Source organism: Nipponia nippon, unplaced genomic scaffold (assembly GCF_047370975.1).
Source record: "Nipponia nippon isolate SJK-2023a ecotype South Korea unplaced genomic scaffold, ASM4737097v1 scaffold_15, whole genome shotgun sequence".
Taxonomy (NCBI): Eukaryota; Metazoa; Chordata; class Aves; order Pelecaniformes; family Threskiornithidae; genus Nipponia; species Nipponia nippon.
The window spans coordinates 6,429,810-6,446,790 of NW_028262331.1; the positions used below are offsets into that span (position 1 = coordinate 6,429,810).

The window sequence follows — 16,981 nt, forward strand, 5'->3', positions numbered from 1 at the left end:
TTTTCTTCAAGCTTAGTTTGTCATCTTGGGCATTTACAACTTCCTATTTCTGCGGCCTTTTTGTACTGTACTTTCATTTTATTGCTAGATGTGAGTGAAGAGGAGTAGCCAGGAGCAGACCATGGCAGAGACTTCCTTAATGTATCGTCAGAAATTCTATATTATTTTCCTAACTGATTCTTCATGTTGTTTTTTTAAAAAAAGTCTGACATTGTCTTTGCATAATTGTACAATTATTTTCATTGAGCTGTCTGCACAAGGCTCAGCTCCTGAGTTATGTTTAGTTTAAGAATAGATATGTGCTTGATGGTTCTTTACTTTTTGACCTTTCGTCTCCTGCCTTGTTGCTCATTCATGTTGTTGGTTTTTTTTTTTAAGGTTCCTGTGTACTTTCTGGTACTGCAAACTGCCCTAAATAAAACATGTTGTGTTCCTTTTCCTCCCGTTCGAGATCTGAAATGGAAATATTGTGCAGGATCTGCACCGTGTCTGTGGTCACTGTGGTTGCAAAGGCCTTTTCCCTTGCTCAAAATGTGTAATTACCTATCTGAACTCTTGCTTTTTTCAGAGTTTTGTATCAGTTCAGAGGTGATGTTTCTGTTCTCCACCTATGACTAATTAATACTCACAATAATTTTGTATAGAAGACTTTGCCCACTTCTTTTTGAATATCCTTTTGAGTTGTTCTGTTATTTTAGTGACACAGTCTAGGGCATAAATGTTTGGCTTGTTAGTTGGTAGTGTATCACAGTTACCAAGTGATTAGCATGTTACTTCCACTAATTATTAGTTCAATTAATTCTTCTGTTTGGTTTTGGCTGCAGCCATTGTGGGGTCTTTCTCTGGAGCAGCAGCTGTTGGAAGGGGACAGCAGTTGTGACAAAAGTATACATTACTCGAGCTGCATCAGACTTTTAGGGCAGCTACTTACTCATCTCCGTAGGTCAGTAATGTTTAATTGACGAGTTCATTGAAGGACCGGCTTTCTTGATGTATGGTCTGTGACAGCACCATACCTTACACCTAGTCATCCTCTCTGTGCAGATAATTTACCTTCTTTGCTGTACCCTTGCTCTCCTGCGTGGCTTTTTTCCAGCCTGGTAGCGGAGCAGGCTGGGTGACCGCCTGAGGCTTCTTGCTGTCACAGCTTGCTTTTTAAGATTATTCCTGCAGAATCTTCCAGTTTTCTCTTGGATTTTTCCGTTTGTATTTGACTTTATTTTCTACCTTAGGTCCTTCCTACTGGCTTCAGTTTCGCCAGGTTTGTACTTGCTCAAGTAAGAGTCTGACCTGTGGCCTCTGGCTGGGGTGGACGCGCGTCCTGGCGTTCTTCTGCACTCTGGTGAATTCAGTTGCAAGCTCAATTTAAACATCTTCCTTTTTTTTTATTTTTTTTTTTACTTATTGCTCAGAAAGACTTTAAGTTACTTCCTTTCAGGCCTCCTTTCTAAAACTGTGTGTGATACTGCTACTTTTTAATTACTTCTTTTCTCAAGGGTAATTATCTATATTGTGATCTTTAGTAGCTTATTTCTGAGTTATTTATGCTGAATCCAAAATAGCTAATTTGCTTACGTTTACTATATTTATTGTTCTGGGGCAAAATTGCTTTGGGGTCAAGAAAAGGTTTCTTTAAACTCAAGTCCCATTAGAGTGTCTATTTTTTTTTTTTTATGGGCAGCTGGAGTTTTCCTGTATTTTTGCCTCTAGACTTAATTGACTCTCATCAGCCGGCCGCTTGCTAACCTCTTCCTGGCCAGTGTGCTGCCAGCACAGCATCTCCTGCACTGGAACCCTTATAACATATACGGTCTTTAGCCCGAGAGACGTGGCCGTGCAGAGTTGTCTGTAGGTGATGCGGTCACAGAATGTGCATTAATGCGATGCTTTACGTAGTTAAGGAAAAGAGTTGGCAACGACTGTGAACCTAATGAATTGCAAAAGAAGGGGGACAGAAGATGTCATTTTTTCCAGTTGCCTTCCTTATAGCTTTGCTAGCCTAAGGAATTGCTAAATTTAGAGCTGACCTTCTTAAGAAATGTACCAGAACTTTCACAAGCAAAGACATTCAGGAGATGTTAGTGTTGAAGATGTCAGGGTATGGTTAGCACTTCTTGAACTTCTGTGACATTGGTCTTTGAGAAATGAATGCTGGCTATTCTTCAGCTATTTTGTAGGTCTAACTTTCAATCCCATGGGATGTTTTATTTTAAATAAATACAGGATGCTTTTTGGCATTAATGTTTCTTAAAACTGCATCAGTAATGTCTTTTAATTGTGTCGTTTAAGTGGCAGGGTCAGTGGTAGATTTGGTGTTTCTCAGGTGAGTGATGTTGCAAAAATTGCCAGTTAACAAAACTAGTATGTTCAAGAGTACTGGTAGTGTTCGGTATATTAGTGTTTCTTTATAACTGGCATATGTAACTTGTCAAAATAGATTTAGTTTGTCAGAATATCTGTCTAAGGAACAGGCTTACCCAGTTAGAGTTATCTTTTCCACTACTTATAAAACTTGAAAGATTGTAGAAATAATCAGAAATACAAAAAACTGTTTCCATTTTGTTTTAAATGGAAAGCATAGGATATTGTTGCACTGTTGGCTTTACTGCTGGTGTGGATCATCCTAACAAATACTTACACCCAACCCAGAGGCAGAGGTCCTGGGCTTGTCAACGGAGGTTTGGGAAACTTGGCTTTCTGACCCTTTTGCTAGTGACATTCCTGGAAAGTAAACATCCAAGCAGAACAACTCAGCGGGATCAGAAAGTGTGCTGGGGTAAGTAATGCAGGGAGTTGATGATGGACATTTTAGTGTCAAAATCTTGAGAGGAAATCAAAGTAAGCCACACAGTCTACAAGTGCATGTATAAGAGAAATGCAAGCAGTACCGTAACATAAAAGTGTCTTCCTGAGGCTATTCTGTGAAGAAGTATAATACAAGAAAAAATACAGGTAGAGAAGCAGAGAAAGAAAGAAAAAAAAAAATCTGCAAGGAGGTTTTTCCAGGATAGAACCATTCCTCAAAAACCTTTTTAAAAGAAATTGAAAAAGGAATCTTACTGAAATGATAGGCTTGCTCTTTGTCCGATGAAGAAAAATTTACCGTGTTGGGAAATAAAAGCCTGTTTGAACATCTCTTCCTTCTAGAAATACATCGACGAGGGAATGTGAAAGATATAAAGGGGACAGCATTTGATGGCCGTTCTTTGCCATAAACTTCTGCTGCGGCGGAGGATCTCGGTTGGCGTGCAGGGAGCAGTACTGGTGTTACACAGGCGTACGTGGGGTTGTCGACCAGGTGAAGCGCTCCTTCCTGCGGCACGGCTGTAAGGTCTCGCCCGCGTCAGGCTTTGGCAGCAGAAGGGGCTCCTGACTTGCAGACAGGGCACACGTGTCTTCTCCCTTCCCCTGGGGACTGGCAGAAAGCAGAGGAGCATCTTGCATACGTAAGCTTGAGACTGAAAAGCATTGCAGAAAAGAACAATGTCTCAGTGGGGCTTTCCATGGTCTGCAGTTACCTTCCACAATCCAGTTTTCTCAGCCCATTCCAGGTGTCTTTGTTCTGCTGGTAGCTGGCACTGTTTCAGGGTGGTTCCTTTTTTAATCAGTTTTGTGACAGCATTTTGGATTTTCTTCTGAATATTGAACCATTTTCTAACAGTCTCTTGTAGAATGCCATTCATCTGCACCTCCCTTTTCCTTAGTGACAGATAGTCCTAGTGGATCCAGTGTGGAGAACAAGTGTACCAAAAAGAATGATTTTAAGATAATGAAGAGAAAGGCAAATTCATGACTTTGTGAGCATTTTTTCATCTGAGCTGCAGCTCACTACGAAGTGGTAAAAGTAAGTTATCAGGGTTCCTGAGTGCCTCTTGCCCCTTTTGCAGGGCATGGGAGAAGCTAAGTGCTGCTTGCTGCATGTCCTGGTTTTTCTTGTTTCATTTCTGGGTGGTTTTTTTTTTTTTTTCCCTTCCTTAATTACCACTCTAGGAAGATTTCCAAATTGCAGAACTAGGAGGAGAAAAAGTAGCATGTTGTTAGCTTGGTGGGAGAGGCTTACCGAAGTACGCAAGTAGTCTGTGGTATGTGGTTTCACATGAATCAAGTGACTAAAATTGCCGTCCGTTTTGAAAGGCTTGGAGATGCTGATAGACTTTCCATTGTGATAGTCACCTAGAATACAACTGTCTTGATACCATCTGCCATGGTGTAATTGAGCATGGACGGGAAGCTGATTTTTAGCTGCTGAAGGAAACAGCCTTTTTCTGCCGTGAGCAGAGAGTAACTCGTCCTGTGTGCGGTGCATGTTAAGGCACTTGAGAGTTGCTCTGCTCTTGTCAGAACAGGAAAAAAAAATCGACTGGGTGGACCAGAGCCTAGGTTAAGAGAGGTTTTAAGGAAAGGCCACAGCACTTCGTGGGTTGCCAGGACATTTTTTTGAATTGGGAAGCAATAAAAAAATGTAGTATAGAGTTTTGACAAGCTTGTGGGAAGGAGGAGTTGGGCACAGTGATCAAGAACGTACTTTCCCAGTAACCGTGAAGCACCGGATCAACGTGTCCTTGTGTTTGCTGAGATTTGCGGAGAGATGGATAGAAGACGATCCTGAATGCAGCGGTATTGCACTGGCTGCAGATCCCCTGAATTTCAGATCAGCCAACAGAGCTGCTTCTGTCTGTGCCCTTAGAGAAGGGAGCCACCGACTCGGGTCCCGTTGTGCAGCCCGCTGCAGCAGGCTGGCCAGCGCCTGGCTTTGGATGAACAGCAAATAAAGTGATGGGATGTATAGTAGGTAATCTCTGTCCGCCCTTTGCATTTCCAGGTAAGATAACTCCACGCATAGAATTCACCTGGCTAAAATTTTAAAGGCTGATTTATATGCAGATCGCAAAATAAGTCAAGGGTAGTAGCGTTGTTCCTAAAGTCACGCGTGTCAGCACTGCCTGGTGTGGTGGGTGTTCATTTCGTGGGATGCTGCACCTTCTTCATCTTTTCTGCTGTGTCCCCACCAAGCGTACAGCCCTTCCACTTCTGATACCAGGTTAGAGTCAAATCACCCCACTTGCGTCCCCGCGGGTTTGAGGGGTGGGTATTGCAACATACCGCTGTGGCCTGAAGAGAGTACGCCGGTATTGCAAAATACCGGTTTTGCCTGAAGAGAGTACGTTTCAGAGTAAAATGAGAAATATTTTTCTTTCTTCTCAGACAATACATGTGCCATTCATCACATTGTCTTCTCTTTCCATACATTATGGCCTTGTTTTGCTGTGTTGTAGAGCAGGTATTTTACTCTCGGTCATGTAACAGCCAGAGCTCGGCCTCCCGAGCTCGGCAGTGCGGTCTGGATAAAGTGGTGATGTGCCCGGGTACGCGGCTGTATGTTGTGCTGGGACAGCCTCCTTGGCATCTCACGTACGTGTCAGAGAAGCAGCTTCCTCTACCCGACAGACGATATTATATGATACTGAAAGTCCAGCTGTGGTTTCCTCTGCGTGGTTTATAACCAAACAGCTCATATGTGCTGATATTTTTGGTCTGCGTGCTAGAAAACTCTTATTTAAGATTTTTTTTCTGAAAATGCATAGAATAGTGACTACTTCACATTTTGTGAACAAGGAGCAACTTGCGTTCTATAATTTAGCTTACTTTTTTTATCTTAGAGGCTTTTATTCAGAGTCTGTCAAAAATGGGGAGTGATTTGTCTGCTACTTCCAAAAAAATTGTGCTTTCAGGTCAAGCATTTGATGCTATACAGAAATTTTTAAAAGTCCAGATTTTAAGCATTCTTGCCATCTAAACATTCTTTAAGCTTTCTTACCATCCAACTCTCACTTTAGGCATAATTGTAAGTAAAATTAAAAAAAAAATTAAAAGTCAGTTCTTTCAATGGTTCCAGTTTACCATATTTATGATGGTGGTGGAAATTTTTGGTGTCAGCTGGAAGCCGTTCAGGAAATTTTTAACAGTGTGTTGAGAGGGTAATTTAATCTCGGCTTCATCCACTCCCCAGATCTGACCCATATGCAAGTAAGAGAAAATCCCTTTTCTCTTTTTCGACAGTTGCATGATGACACTCATTCCCCATCTATTTGATGCTCTTGCATTAGATCCTGCCAGAGGAAATTACACAAAAATTTAGCAACTGTTTGCACTACACGCAATGCAGATGCTTTAAAAATCTAAATATCAGTTTCCAAATGAAGTTATGAGTTATGTTGTGGTGGGCTGTTGTTTTTTGATGGGGCGGTGGTGGTGTTGGGTTTTTTTGGTGGCTGTTTTATTCCCCCTCTGACTTTGATTAAGAGCTGCGAAGGGCCGGTAGTTTTCTGTGTTGAATATCCACTTTATAGTCTTTGCTGTTAGAGCTCTAAAGATCATAGGTGCTATAACTGGTCTCCTGGTTTGTTTGTTTGTTTGTTTTTAAAGTGTCATATATATTCTATCAGGGAAACATACATAATGTACCTACGTTTGATACAAAAGGTAAGTTTTTTTATAGATTTTACTGTGTTAAGTGTATCATATAGCAGATGGCTGCAGCATAAAACAAGATTTATGTCTTGAATTGCAAATAATTTTTTGTTTGTAATTCAGTAATGGAGGACAGCATTCCCGTCAGCCTTACTAGCCATCGTAGGAGTCCGTGTAGCGCGCCCCTTGGTACCCAGTGAAATGGAGAGAGAGAGAGGATGATGGATGCTTTTTTTTTGTGCTCACATGATATTTGTTTAACTCCGCTTATAATATTCTTGTATATAGAAGCTGAAAGGTGTTGAATATGTTGATTCCTTGAAACTTCATTTGTATGGACAAAGTGTGCTGCTTTTTAATGCTAAGAATGTACAAGCAAGCCTATTGCTAATTGTCACGTTTTGGTTTCTACAAACTTCTGAACCATCTTAAGGAACTACAGGTGCTTTGATGCGCTCGTGTTTAGTGTAACCAAATACCTTCTGGTCACCGTCGCTCTCACTGAGTTGGTCTGGACGCGAACTTGAGAAATAACGTGACAGATAGTTGGAAATCTCAGTGAGTAGGTTCCCTTCTCCTTTGCAGGGAAAGCAAGGTACATTCTTGTCCTAATACATTGTTTTATTACCTGAAAACAGTTATCTGTGACACTGACAGCCGTCAGATATTTTACTGTGGACAGATTTTAATTTCTCTGAGGTCTCTGTAGCGTGAGGCTTAAATATGCACTTTAAATATGGCAGCTGAGCATTTAGAGCTTTGCTCGTTCTGCTCTGCGGGATCCCAGGGGATGTTAGTCACAGGGGTGGGTCGGACTCGAGCTTGAGATGACACGGCAGGGAGGCAGAAAACTCGGAAGAGAACAGGTCTTACCCCGTCCTCATCTTCAGCTTCCTTATGTCAGTGGTTCAAGGTGCGTGTGTGTGTGCGTTTAATATAGCCATAATTACAGGGAATGTAACATCTTATTGATTCATAGACTTTTATGGATGTGTGCATGCGGTTTCTACTAACTGCTAGTTGTTCAGATGAAAGTAATTTGATAAAAAATTTTGGCCTGTAATCAGTGTCATTTATACTAGTAATGGCAGCCCCTAAATAAACGTAGTTAGTTCAGCCTATTACATGGAAATGTTGTCCAGCCTTGTGCTTTGGTCATTCCCTGGTTTATTTTGAATCTTTCTCATATTCCTACGTCACCTTGTTGGTTATGAGTGGAATTGATCTAAGTACCAGTACTTGTGTTTATGCGATGCAGTATTCTGTCTTTGTGTGAGTGACAACTGGGAAAAAAAGTGGAATTTATTTCATCTAATTTTAGCAGCCTGCAAGGTGGCTTGTAGGTAGACTGCCTCTTAACCAGCAGAGACGGGCACAGTCGGAGGGTGCCGTGTCCTGTTTGCAGCGCCTGTCTCCTGGCCACCGCCAGGATCCGGCCACCTGGTCTGAGCTGTCTAAGGTGAGAGGATCCGTCCCGTCCACTGGGAACAATTGTGTTTAACAGTATAGCTGCACCGATCCAAAAAACCTGTAGCAAAGAGACTGCGTCGTTGGAAGAATGTAAAATACCTAAGTGCAGCTTGACTGTAATGTAGAAATCCAGCTGCCTGCTGGTATATGATTTAATTTTCAGTGCAGTTTAGTTGCAGGTTGTTTTTTTTTTTCTTAATCTTAAGACTCATCTATATTTTTAATACATTTAAAATAACGCAATAACCACGTTGCGTGCCGCTTCTCCTAACATCACTTCCATTTCCCCAAAGCGTTCAGGTGTCGTTATTGCAAGGCAGGAGGCAGAGCATCTCGGCTGCTGGCACTGTCGGGCTTTGGCAGGCAGCGCATGTTGTCTGGGTAAAAAGAAGACTGAGGGAATTTAATATTGTAGCATCTATAAAAAATGGGAGCACTTTATTAAGCGAGACTGTGTAAAGCTTTCTTATGGATGGAATGTACATTAATACATTTTATTGTTCCATCTAAGCAGATCAAATGATAAGCATAGTGTCACATACACGTTTGTGACTGTTCTGTTAAATAGGTTTTAATACTTAATGTTTTTATTCTCATCCGTTTCAAAGCAGCAATTATTTCCAAGAATAAAGATAATTAAATTTGTCTCGATGCTCTCAGGATTAAAGGGGGAAGAGCTGTATTTTAAGGTGTATGACAATAGGTGAGGAGGTCTGCTCTGATGTGCCATTCGAAGTCCGGCAGCGCAGTAGCCGGTCCCGTACCGCTCCTGCACATATTGCCAATGAGCCTGGTAAGAGTTTTGGCGGCGGTAGAAAGTGTTGCCTGTTGATGACATTTCAGAGGCACGCTCAGAAACGATGCCAGGAGCGAATCCGGCGGCTGGTTTGGCATGGGGGGGTAGGTGGGGAGGGGGAGAGAGCTGTAATCCATCTCAGCTGGGTGTGCGCGGGGTTTTTCTCCTGGCTCGGCTCTCGCACGCACGCTCGCTCGCGGGGACATGTGACTTTTGGCCGTACTAGCAGGTTTATCCAAGCCTAGCCCCTCTGACTAACAGATGTAGGGAAAAGGGCATTCTGGGATTGCAGCAGTTGCTTTTGAACAACAATGTCCTTTTTGTAAGAATCTGATGCTTCTTAAAAGATGGAACATGACATCATTACCGTCGATCCAAGAAACATTCCTTCAATAATACTGAGTGTGCTCTGGTTATCAGCTCCCTTCCCCCAGCTCCTCTCTCGCTTTTCTGACTGATGCTTTTTGTCTATTGTTTTGTCGGGGGCTGTAAATGTGAAACAGTTGTCTTTCAGTGTTATGTGCTTGTTAGAGCTGGAATCAAGTGGAATATTGTTGGCTTATTTGAAAGAAAGAAAGAAAAATAACAAAAAAAACCCAACTTTTCTTCCAGTCTTCATAAATGTAGCATGCTTCAGGTACAGGCTGAATTGAAGCTAATTATTTCCCTTCCCACATGGTATTAGTTACTGCGTTATGCAATGGAGGGTGGAGATATCACGGTCCCGTTCCTGTGCATCTCGCTCGGCTTCGTTGGCAGCCGGGCATGTCGTGTGCTGATGCCCTCTGCTGCGAAGGTTCCTCTAATGACCCTGCATCAATACAAAATGTTTGTGTGCGTGCTCACCAGTGCAGTATAGCAGAGTTGTGAACAGCTGCTTATTTTCTGTGTATGTGTGTGTATACACATATATATATATATGTTTTTATACTTGGTCCACCACTGGGATTTGAATGTCGGTTTTCCCTTAGCCCCTGAGAGTGGGCTATCATGGAAACACGTTTTGGGTTGCATTATAAATCTTTTTGAATGCTGACTGCTTGGAGGAAAGCTATGAAAATGCTGGATTTCGCTTCCCTTCCCTGCGTTCTCTCTCCCACGCATGTCTTCAACAGAAAAACTGGAGACTCTCGCAGACTTTACAACTAGGTATGTCGTGGCTGTCTCTCGCAGAATCGTGCTCTCCTTGTAGCGATGCTAGCAGTTATCTGAACTAACAAGGAGCCGGCAGTCTTGGCACTTCCACATGCTGCAACTGTCTAGAGAAGAGTACCACTGAGCATACGCATGCAGGAGTATGTCTTTTTCCATCCTTGTAGGAATTGCTCCGCAGGGAGGGGAAAACAAATGATTCATTGATGATCTAGAGGCCTGGAGAAAGGTGGAGTTAGTGTCAAGAAAAGGAGGAAAAATGGACGGGGATAGGGCCTTCTGACACATTGGTTAAACTCAGGTTTATCGTCTTTTTTTTCCAGTATGAAGATATAAAACTTTTTTTAAAAATAAATATGAGATAAGAAATAAGAATTAAAAAAACCCACAAGTCTTGACCAGACAGGGATTTTTGGAAAGAAGTGAGCTGTGCGATTAGCTGTTTGCCAGTGACACAGAATTGTTTTTATTGGTGACAATTTACAGGGAATTGAGAGGAAATCCCAATATCCAGGCCCTTCCTTTAGGAGGAAAAAAAAAATGTGTATTTTACTTGTAATGGTGGTTTGACTTCACCTGTTGTAAAGATACAGTAAGATTTTAGCCCAACTTGAAAGTGTATTTTTATTCTGGATAGATTCCAAGCCGCTCTTTGAGTAAATGAGAGTGAATGGCACCGTGCAAACAGAAAGGATTTCATACGTTCCCAGTGGCGTCTGAAGTTGCAAGTTCCTCTGAAGAAAGTGTTTGCCAGTGGGCTATTGTAGAAGGCTGTATCATGTGCTGTCACAATTAAATGTGTGTTTGCATCTGCTGAAGTAGAGTAGAAAGACATGCGTTGTGTGCAGAACTGGGTATCTGCTGTTCTGGATGCTGCTCCTCTAGAGAAGGGGGTTGCAAGTAAGACACTGAAGAGCAGGCAGTTTAAGATGGAGATCTTGAATTTAGATAAGAGAAAAAACCGAAAAGGACCATGACTTAGTTGTGGAAGGAGAAGCTTTAGAGAATTCTCCACGTGCTTGCTGAAATGAGTAAAAACTGATGCCTGGCTGCTTCTTAACTGGAGTACAATTGCAGAAGAAAAAAATGCTGAACTGCATTTAAAAAATATAAATACGGATTAGTAAATAGCAGTGGTGGTTCGTACACGTCACACTTGTACCATATATCTTGTCTTGCAAAGACCATGACACGTATATGCAATTGTGTCACCCACTTCACAAAGTCCAAACAATACTTTAAGACATGGCGCGTGTAACTTCTCAAGGTAGTACGGGCTCGCTCGTGACAAACTGGTTGTCGCTGTAGGTCAGAGAGATTCTGTTGACCGCTGTGCAGGTGACTGAGCAGATGCTGGAGCAAGGAATCTGTCCCATGTTGTGGTTTGATTTTGGTTTGCGCTCTGTGGAAACGCTTGACTGCTGTCGCAGTGGGGCTGTGACATTATCCCAGCAGATAGGTCGCGTGGCTTCACGCAACAGGGATGCTTGCTCTGGAAGAAGTGGAAGCTGCTCCGCTGTAGCTTTGTTTCTGGCTCTTTGAGAAGAGGATAATCAGTGAAGGATTGCAATCTTTTTCTTGCAGTAATCCATGCTGAAGAGGCTCCATTCATACAGATGAACCAAGGGTTGAGGCAGCACTTTAAACCCAGATAGTCGGTCGGCTAACTGCCCAGCAGGATGCCATCAACCAGCCGAGCGGGCAGCCTGAAGGACCCAGAAATTGCAGAGCTCTTCTTCAAAGAAGATCCAGAAAAGCTCTTCACAGATCTCCGAGAGATTGGCCATGGAAGCTTCGGAGCAGTTTATTTTGTAAGTAGCTCTGTGATTTGTGAATTTTAGCTGTGTCTCTTTTTACCTTTAAACTGTGGGCGTAGACTTTTTTGAACGTATTGAGAAAAAGAAACTACTGTGAATTTTTTTATATGCTGTTCGGGGCAGAGATGTTTTCTCGTCTGTCTGTACAGTCTCAGTCCGTTCACAGACTCGCAGTATCTGTAAGGTGTTTGCATACAAACTGAAAAGAAAAAATGGAAACGTGGCCCTTGCCCGGTGCTTTTAGGTACATCGTTATGCTGCAAGGAGGGGTTTATCTGCAAATTAAAACGTGGACTTCTGCTCCACCGATTCTGACTGGCAATGCAGTTCTCTTGGTCTGATCGTCTCCTTATCGTGTCTTGTCCCCTGAGAGAAATTGAGTTCTCTCTCCCTTTGTGCATACCCCCAGGCTCCCTTAAAGCCATTCTTTGTGTTTGACACCTGAATGTTGGTGCTTTTGTTATCACTTGTCCTGTCACATCCTTCCCTACTGCAGGCAAGAATCCCAGTATTCATCTGCATAAAACTTTCTTGATGCAAACGTCTGGACAGCAGAATTTTTCCCAGTCTGCTTGTATACCTCAGCTGGAGGTGGGATGTCTCACGGTAACCTCATTTGCAGGTTGCTGTAGGTTAACCAAAGTGCATACTGTGAGACCTTCATTAAAAAACCATTTTCCTCAGAAAACCTTTTCACATTTATAATTATAGGAGGTGTGGCCAAACCTGCCAATTTTCCTTCAGAAAACCATTTGTGTCAGTATTTTATGAGATGCCTATTCATTGTTAATAATTGAAGCAGACCATGTTGGGAACCTTCCAGCAGAAATTTAATGCAGCACAGATGAACTAATTAGGAAAAGCTTCTTAATTTTGTTCCCTGGTTAAAACTATGAGCTGCCACTGTCTGGGAAGAGATCTGGGGGAGGAAGTGTTTTCTAACGAAACAGTACTCACCTGCAGCCTTTGCTTCATCTCATTTACTCACTTTGGTGGATACAGAAGGAGGGAACTGACAAATCTGTCTTCCTGCTATGTGGAAGTGTTATTGAAGTTTTTCAGGAATGCTGTATCTTCTAGAGGCGTGCATGACCCACACAGGTATGGAAAACCGGCATACGCAGCCAGAGGTAACCTGCAAGCTGTACGCTAACAGCATTCCCAAACATCAGCAAGAAGCTGCCCTGCCCTCCTGGCATTGGTAGACTGCCTGAACTTTGTAGTTGTGGTACGGGCTGATTGCCTATTGCTCCTTCTTCAGGGAGACTGAAAGTAAGAGGTCATTAATTTCTAGGCCCTTCTTTCTCTTTTTTCCCCCGATTTTAGACTACCAATTCATTATAGGTTGGTATTTATTCACTAAAGAGCGCCATTACTTGACAGCGTTTGGATTGTGCTTCTTTGACAGAAAGTACGTCTAATTTGGCACTTGCAAAAAAGACAAGTGTAAGCAGTGCATCGCACTACTCCAACCCATTTGGGGGCTCTATTTTTCTCAAGTCAGAGAGAATTTCCAAGAAAGAAGATAGCTGTTTCTATTTCTGTGTTACGAAGCTTTAACCTGGAAGTTCTGTGTTGTGTTATGGTACCTTTTTACTAGTACCAGGTCTAAGACCTTGAATCTGAAACTGTTTCATGTAATGTACTCGATCCCTCAAACAGAAGCGCAAAAGATGAGAAAGACGTGGAGGGAGAAATTTAGTGTAAATTAAGTAAGCATAAAGAACTAAGGTAGAGGAGTGTATATCTTGGGTCCTTTATTCCTCTGTAAAGCTAGGGAAAAAACTTCTCTTCAGTTTCTTTAACAAGATTTTGATTCTGCTAATGCAAACAATTAAACTTTCTCTAATCAGTGTAATATTGGCTTGTAGTTAATAACTGCTTAAAAGCGTACTACCAAAGCTGATGACATACTCCACCTTTTCTTTGCTCGTGCTTTGCTTGTATCGCTGCTGAAGTTACTCTGGTCACCAGATGTCGATCCTTTGTATGGAGTTGTCGGAGGAAAGCAGGATATATGCGCATAAATGTCTGCCATAAACCAGGCCTCGTTCGTTTGGATTGTTTAAGTTAGCTGGCTTTGTAACATCTTCATGACTTTTCTCAGGGAAACTGTCTTTTTTCAATTATTCAAGATCACAAGGAACTAAAAAAGCAAATTAAACTCCGTGGTTGTAACGTTCACGGGGTGTCAGCCGTGATGGTCCTCGCTCAGCCCCACCGCAGCAGTGAAGGACTGCAGGTGTTCGGCAAACGTGAGCAGGGGTTGCTTGCTTGGGTTTTCGAATACATAGCACCCCCCCCACCAGTCTGCTTTCATTGCATGCAGCCTGGACCAAAAATGTTGATGATAAATTGATGTGGGAGTAATTAACAAGTAGAAAAATGTATATAATCCTGAAATCTCCCTCTGCTTTTTTTAAAATGCAGTTTAGTCCTTCGTTGTTAGTTGTACCTACCTTTCTTTCCTTGTAGCGGTGATCCCAGGAAGGGGTGATATATTTATCTTGCGTAATAACTGGCTAAGAGCGTTCACTCTTGTCTCTTTCTTTGTTTGTTTCATCCTGTCGTGGCAGAAAGTTTTGGGGTTTTGTTTGCGGTTTTTTTTTTTTTTTCCCTTTCATAATTGACATGAATTTTGCTGCTTCACCTCATGGTTTTAGTTTCTTACAAACTGCAAGTCTGGCACCTCTGAATCATTTTGGTATTATCCTTACCCTACTCCCTGCTCTGCAGTGTAATAATAGCTTTCACTTGACACAAGGAATCTACTACACTGGAACACTGCAGATGGAGCAGAAGAATAACCCACTCTCTTTTGTTAGAGCTGTGTTCCTTCTGCTCTACTCTAGTATTTTGCTTGCCTGTTTTATTGCCGTTTTTCACTGATTTGAATGTTTCAGAGATTGTCTCTAATTAGTAAAGATCGATCATTTTATTCTTCCTTTTTTGTCGCAAAAACCAAAAATGGTCGTATCCCTCCCCAACCTCAGAGGTACTGTAATACCAGTGAGACAGTAGGAAGGATCCTCTCAAACAGAAAGAAAACTAAAAATAGTATTGGTTCAAGCTTATCATAACTGGTTGAAATAAAAGAGTGATAGGGAATTCTGGGAATCTCTTTAATGAACAGCAGAATTAAAACATGACTGAAAAACCTTTTTACAAAAAGCAGAGTCCTGGTGCTTCATTAATCCATGTTCTGATAGGCTGTGCTTGATAGTACAAATGTATTAAAAATCAGCATTTTCATCAGTCATCAGTGAATGCTGTGGTGCACGTTATTTTGATTTATATCGTTTGGCTTCGTATCCAAGTTGATCATTCTTATCAGAGAGACTCAGAGGTCTTTTCCTCCACCACCCTCCCCTGCCACTGAAATCCTTAGCGGAGGAGCGGCTGGGGTCTTGCCTGGAGCCGTCCTTCCTGCAAGGGGGAGCAGCGCTGCCTCTTCTCCTGCCAGGGTGAATGAGCCATTGCTTTGGTGCTAAATTACCCAAAACTTCTTGTCTGCTCTTGGACGGTTGCTGTCTGAAGTCAGGAAGTCTGCCTTTGAAGTGTGAAAAACTGTGTACATTTATTGTGCGGTGTAAATAATAATATTATTGGGCTGAGAAAGTGAAAGTCAGAATGGGAATCTGGGATGGGTCGCTGAGATTGCTGCTGCCGTCTCTCTATCATCTGCCTGCCTTTAAGACACAACAGCCAATTTGTGGGAGCAGTGGGGAGAAAGCTGCCGGTGTCTGGATCTCCTGGGCATCCTGTGACATCTTTGCTTGTGTTTGGGATGGAACAAGAGGGCCGAGCCTTGCTTCTGTTTGGTCTGGAAAGGACCTGGGCAGGGAGAGAAGCTGATTTAGGGAAAATCCATTCTACTCGAATCAGAGCTGCTTTTATAAGCTATGATTTTTAGTTTAGAAGTGACGGTACTTGACTCCTGCAGAGACTCGCTGGATGATGAGGTCGGAAAATTGTCGTACCCTGTCTCACAAACAGGAGGTGATCTTTACCTTTGGAAGGAAATTTCTAATAGATGCAGCAGCTGCCCCCCTTGGAAGCTATTTTAGTTTAGCTCTCTGCAAAAGTTAACTAATGGATAAAGATTTTTTCATTGCTTCGTTGTGAGTATGTTTGGTTTACATCTTATGGGAAATCACGATCTGAAGAAACTGATGCATCCTGTTTTCATGTTACAGGCACGTGATGTGCGCACCAATGAAGTGGTGGCCATCAAGAAAATGTCATATAGTGGGAAGCAGTCCAATGAGGTATGTAGAACATGTTGCTTATTAAATCTAGACTACTGCAAATACTTATTATATGGGGTGATTTTAATTAGCTTGGATTACAACAAGAGAGATCTTTCCTATAACTGTAAAGATGAATGAGGATACTGTGTAAACAAAACAAATTAGTTTACTGTTCACAGTGTATTTCTGCCTAATCTGCTCCTGGAAAAGATGGGTAGGACTCACTGCTCTCGGACACAAAGGGCTCTTTTATGGGGCCACATAAACGTGTAGAAAGCAAAAAAGAAAATTAAAAATGGTAGTTTCGTATGTTAGTATGTCTTGTTGCCCTTAAACACTCCATTTTAAATACCTTTAAAAATAACCATGTTGCTCACTGGACAAAGGAATAATAGCAATGGATGCAGTAGTGAAAAAGATTCAGAGGGAATCTTGCTTGTGCAAAGTAGTAAGGCAGAATGCATCCTTCCCTGGAATGACTGTGCTGATGAGGAGCTAAAACAAAAGGAAAACAGCAGTGAATGAATGAGGGTGAAAAATCTGAACAGCAGCATAATTACGGAAGAACTGCCAGAGCTAGGGATTAAGGCAGTCTTTGCAGAGGGGTTTGTAAAAGTAGGCCTCTGACATTTCAACGTTAAGTGTTTTCATGGCCACCCCAGATGTGTGTTTTTTCCCTAGGATGCTTAACAGAGATAATTGATTTTATACTTGTAATGTTTAAGTGCTAATACAGATTCTTGAAAAGCCCAACATGACATGAACAGCTGATTTGGTATTATTTCTGGTAAATGATATCTATCAAATCATGGCATGATTTTTCAACAGAAGTATTTATTGTAACCGTGTTGCTCAAGGCATTTATGGTTCCCTCCCTCCGTTCTCTGTATTCCAGTCCTAGAAGCAGTCTTGCTCTGATGAGTTTGACTAACAACTCATTGCTTTCTGTTCCTGCCTTTTGTGTATTGATCATCTGTGCTACCAGGAGCTGAAATATTCCTTCCTTTCTCTGTGTGTGTATGTAT

At 42.0% G+C, this 16,981-nt stretch overlaps 1 protein-coding gene across 3 annotated transcripts in view; it reads left to right on the forward strand.

Annotated features, from left to right (window-relative positions):
- Positions 1 to 16,981, forward strand: part of TAOK1 (TAO kinase 1) — a 68,410-nt gene that overhangs the window by 20,111 nt on the left and 31,318 nt on the right. For all 3 annotated transcript variants that reach the window (XM_087751550.1, XM_087751549.1, XM_087751551.1), the window contains 2 exons: positions 11,474 to 11,700; positions 15,903 to 15,974. In XM_087751550.1, the coding sequence (XP_087607676.1) occupies positions 11,569 to 11,700; positions 15,903 to 15,974 (204 nt within the window). In that variant the 5' untranslated portion in view covers positions 11,474 to 11,568. The remainder of the gene's footprint in view (positions 1 to 11,473; positions 11,701 to 15,902; positions 15,975 to 16,981) is intronic.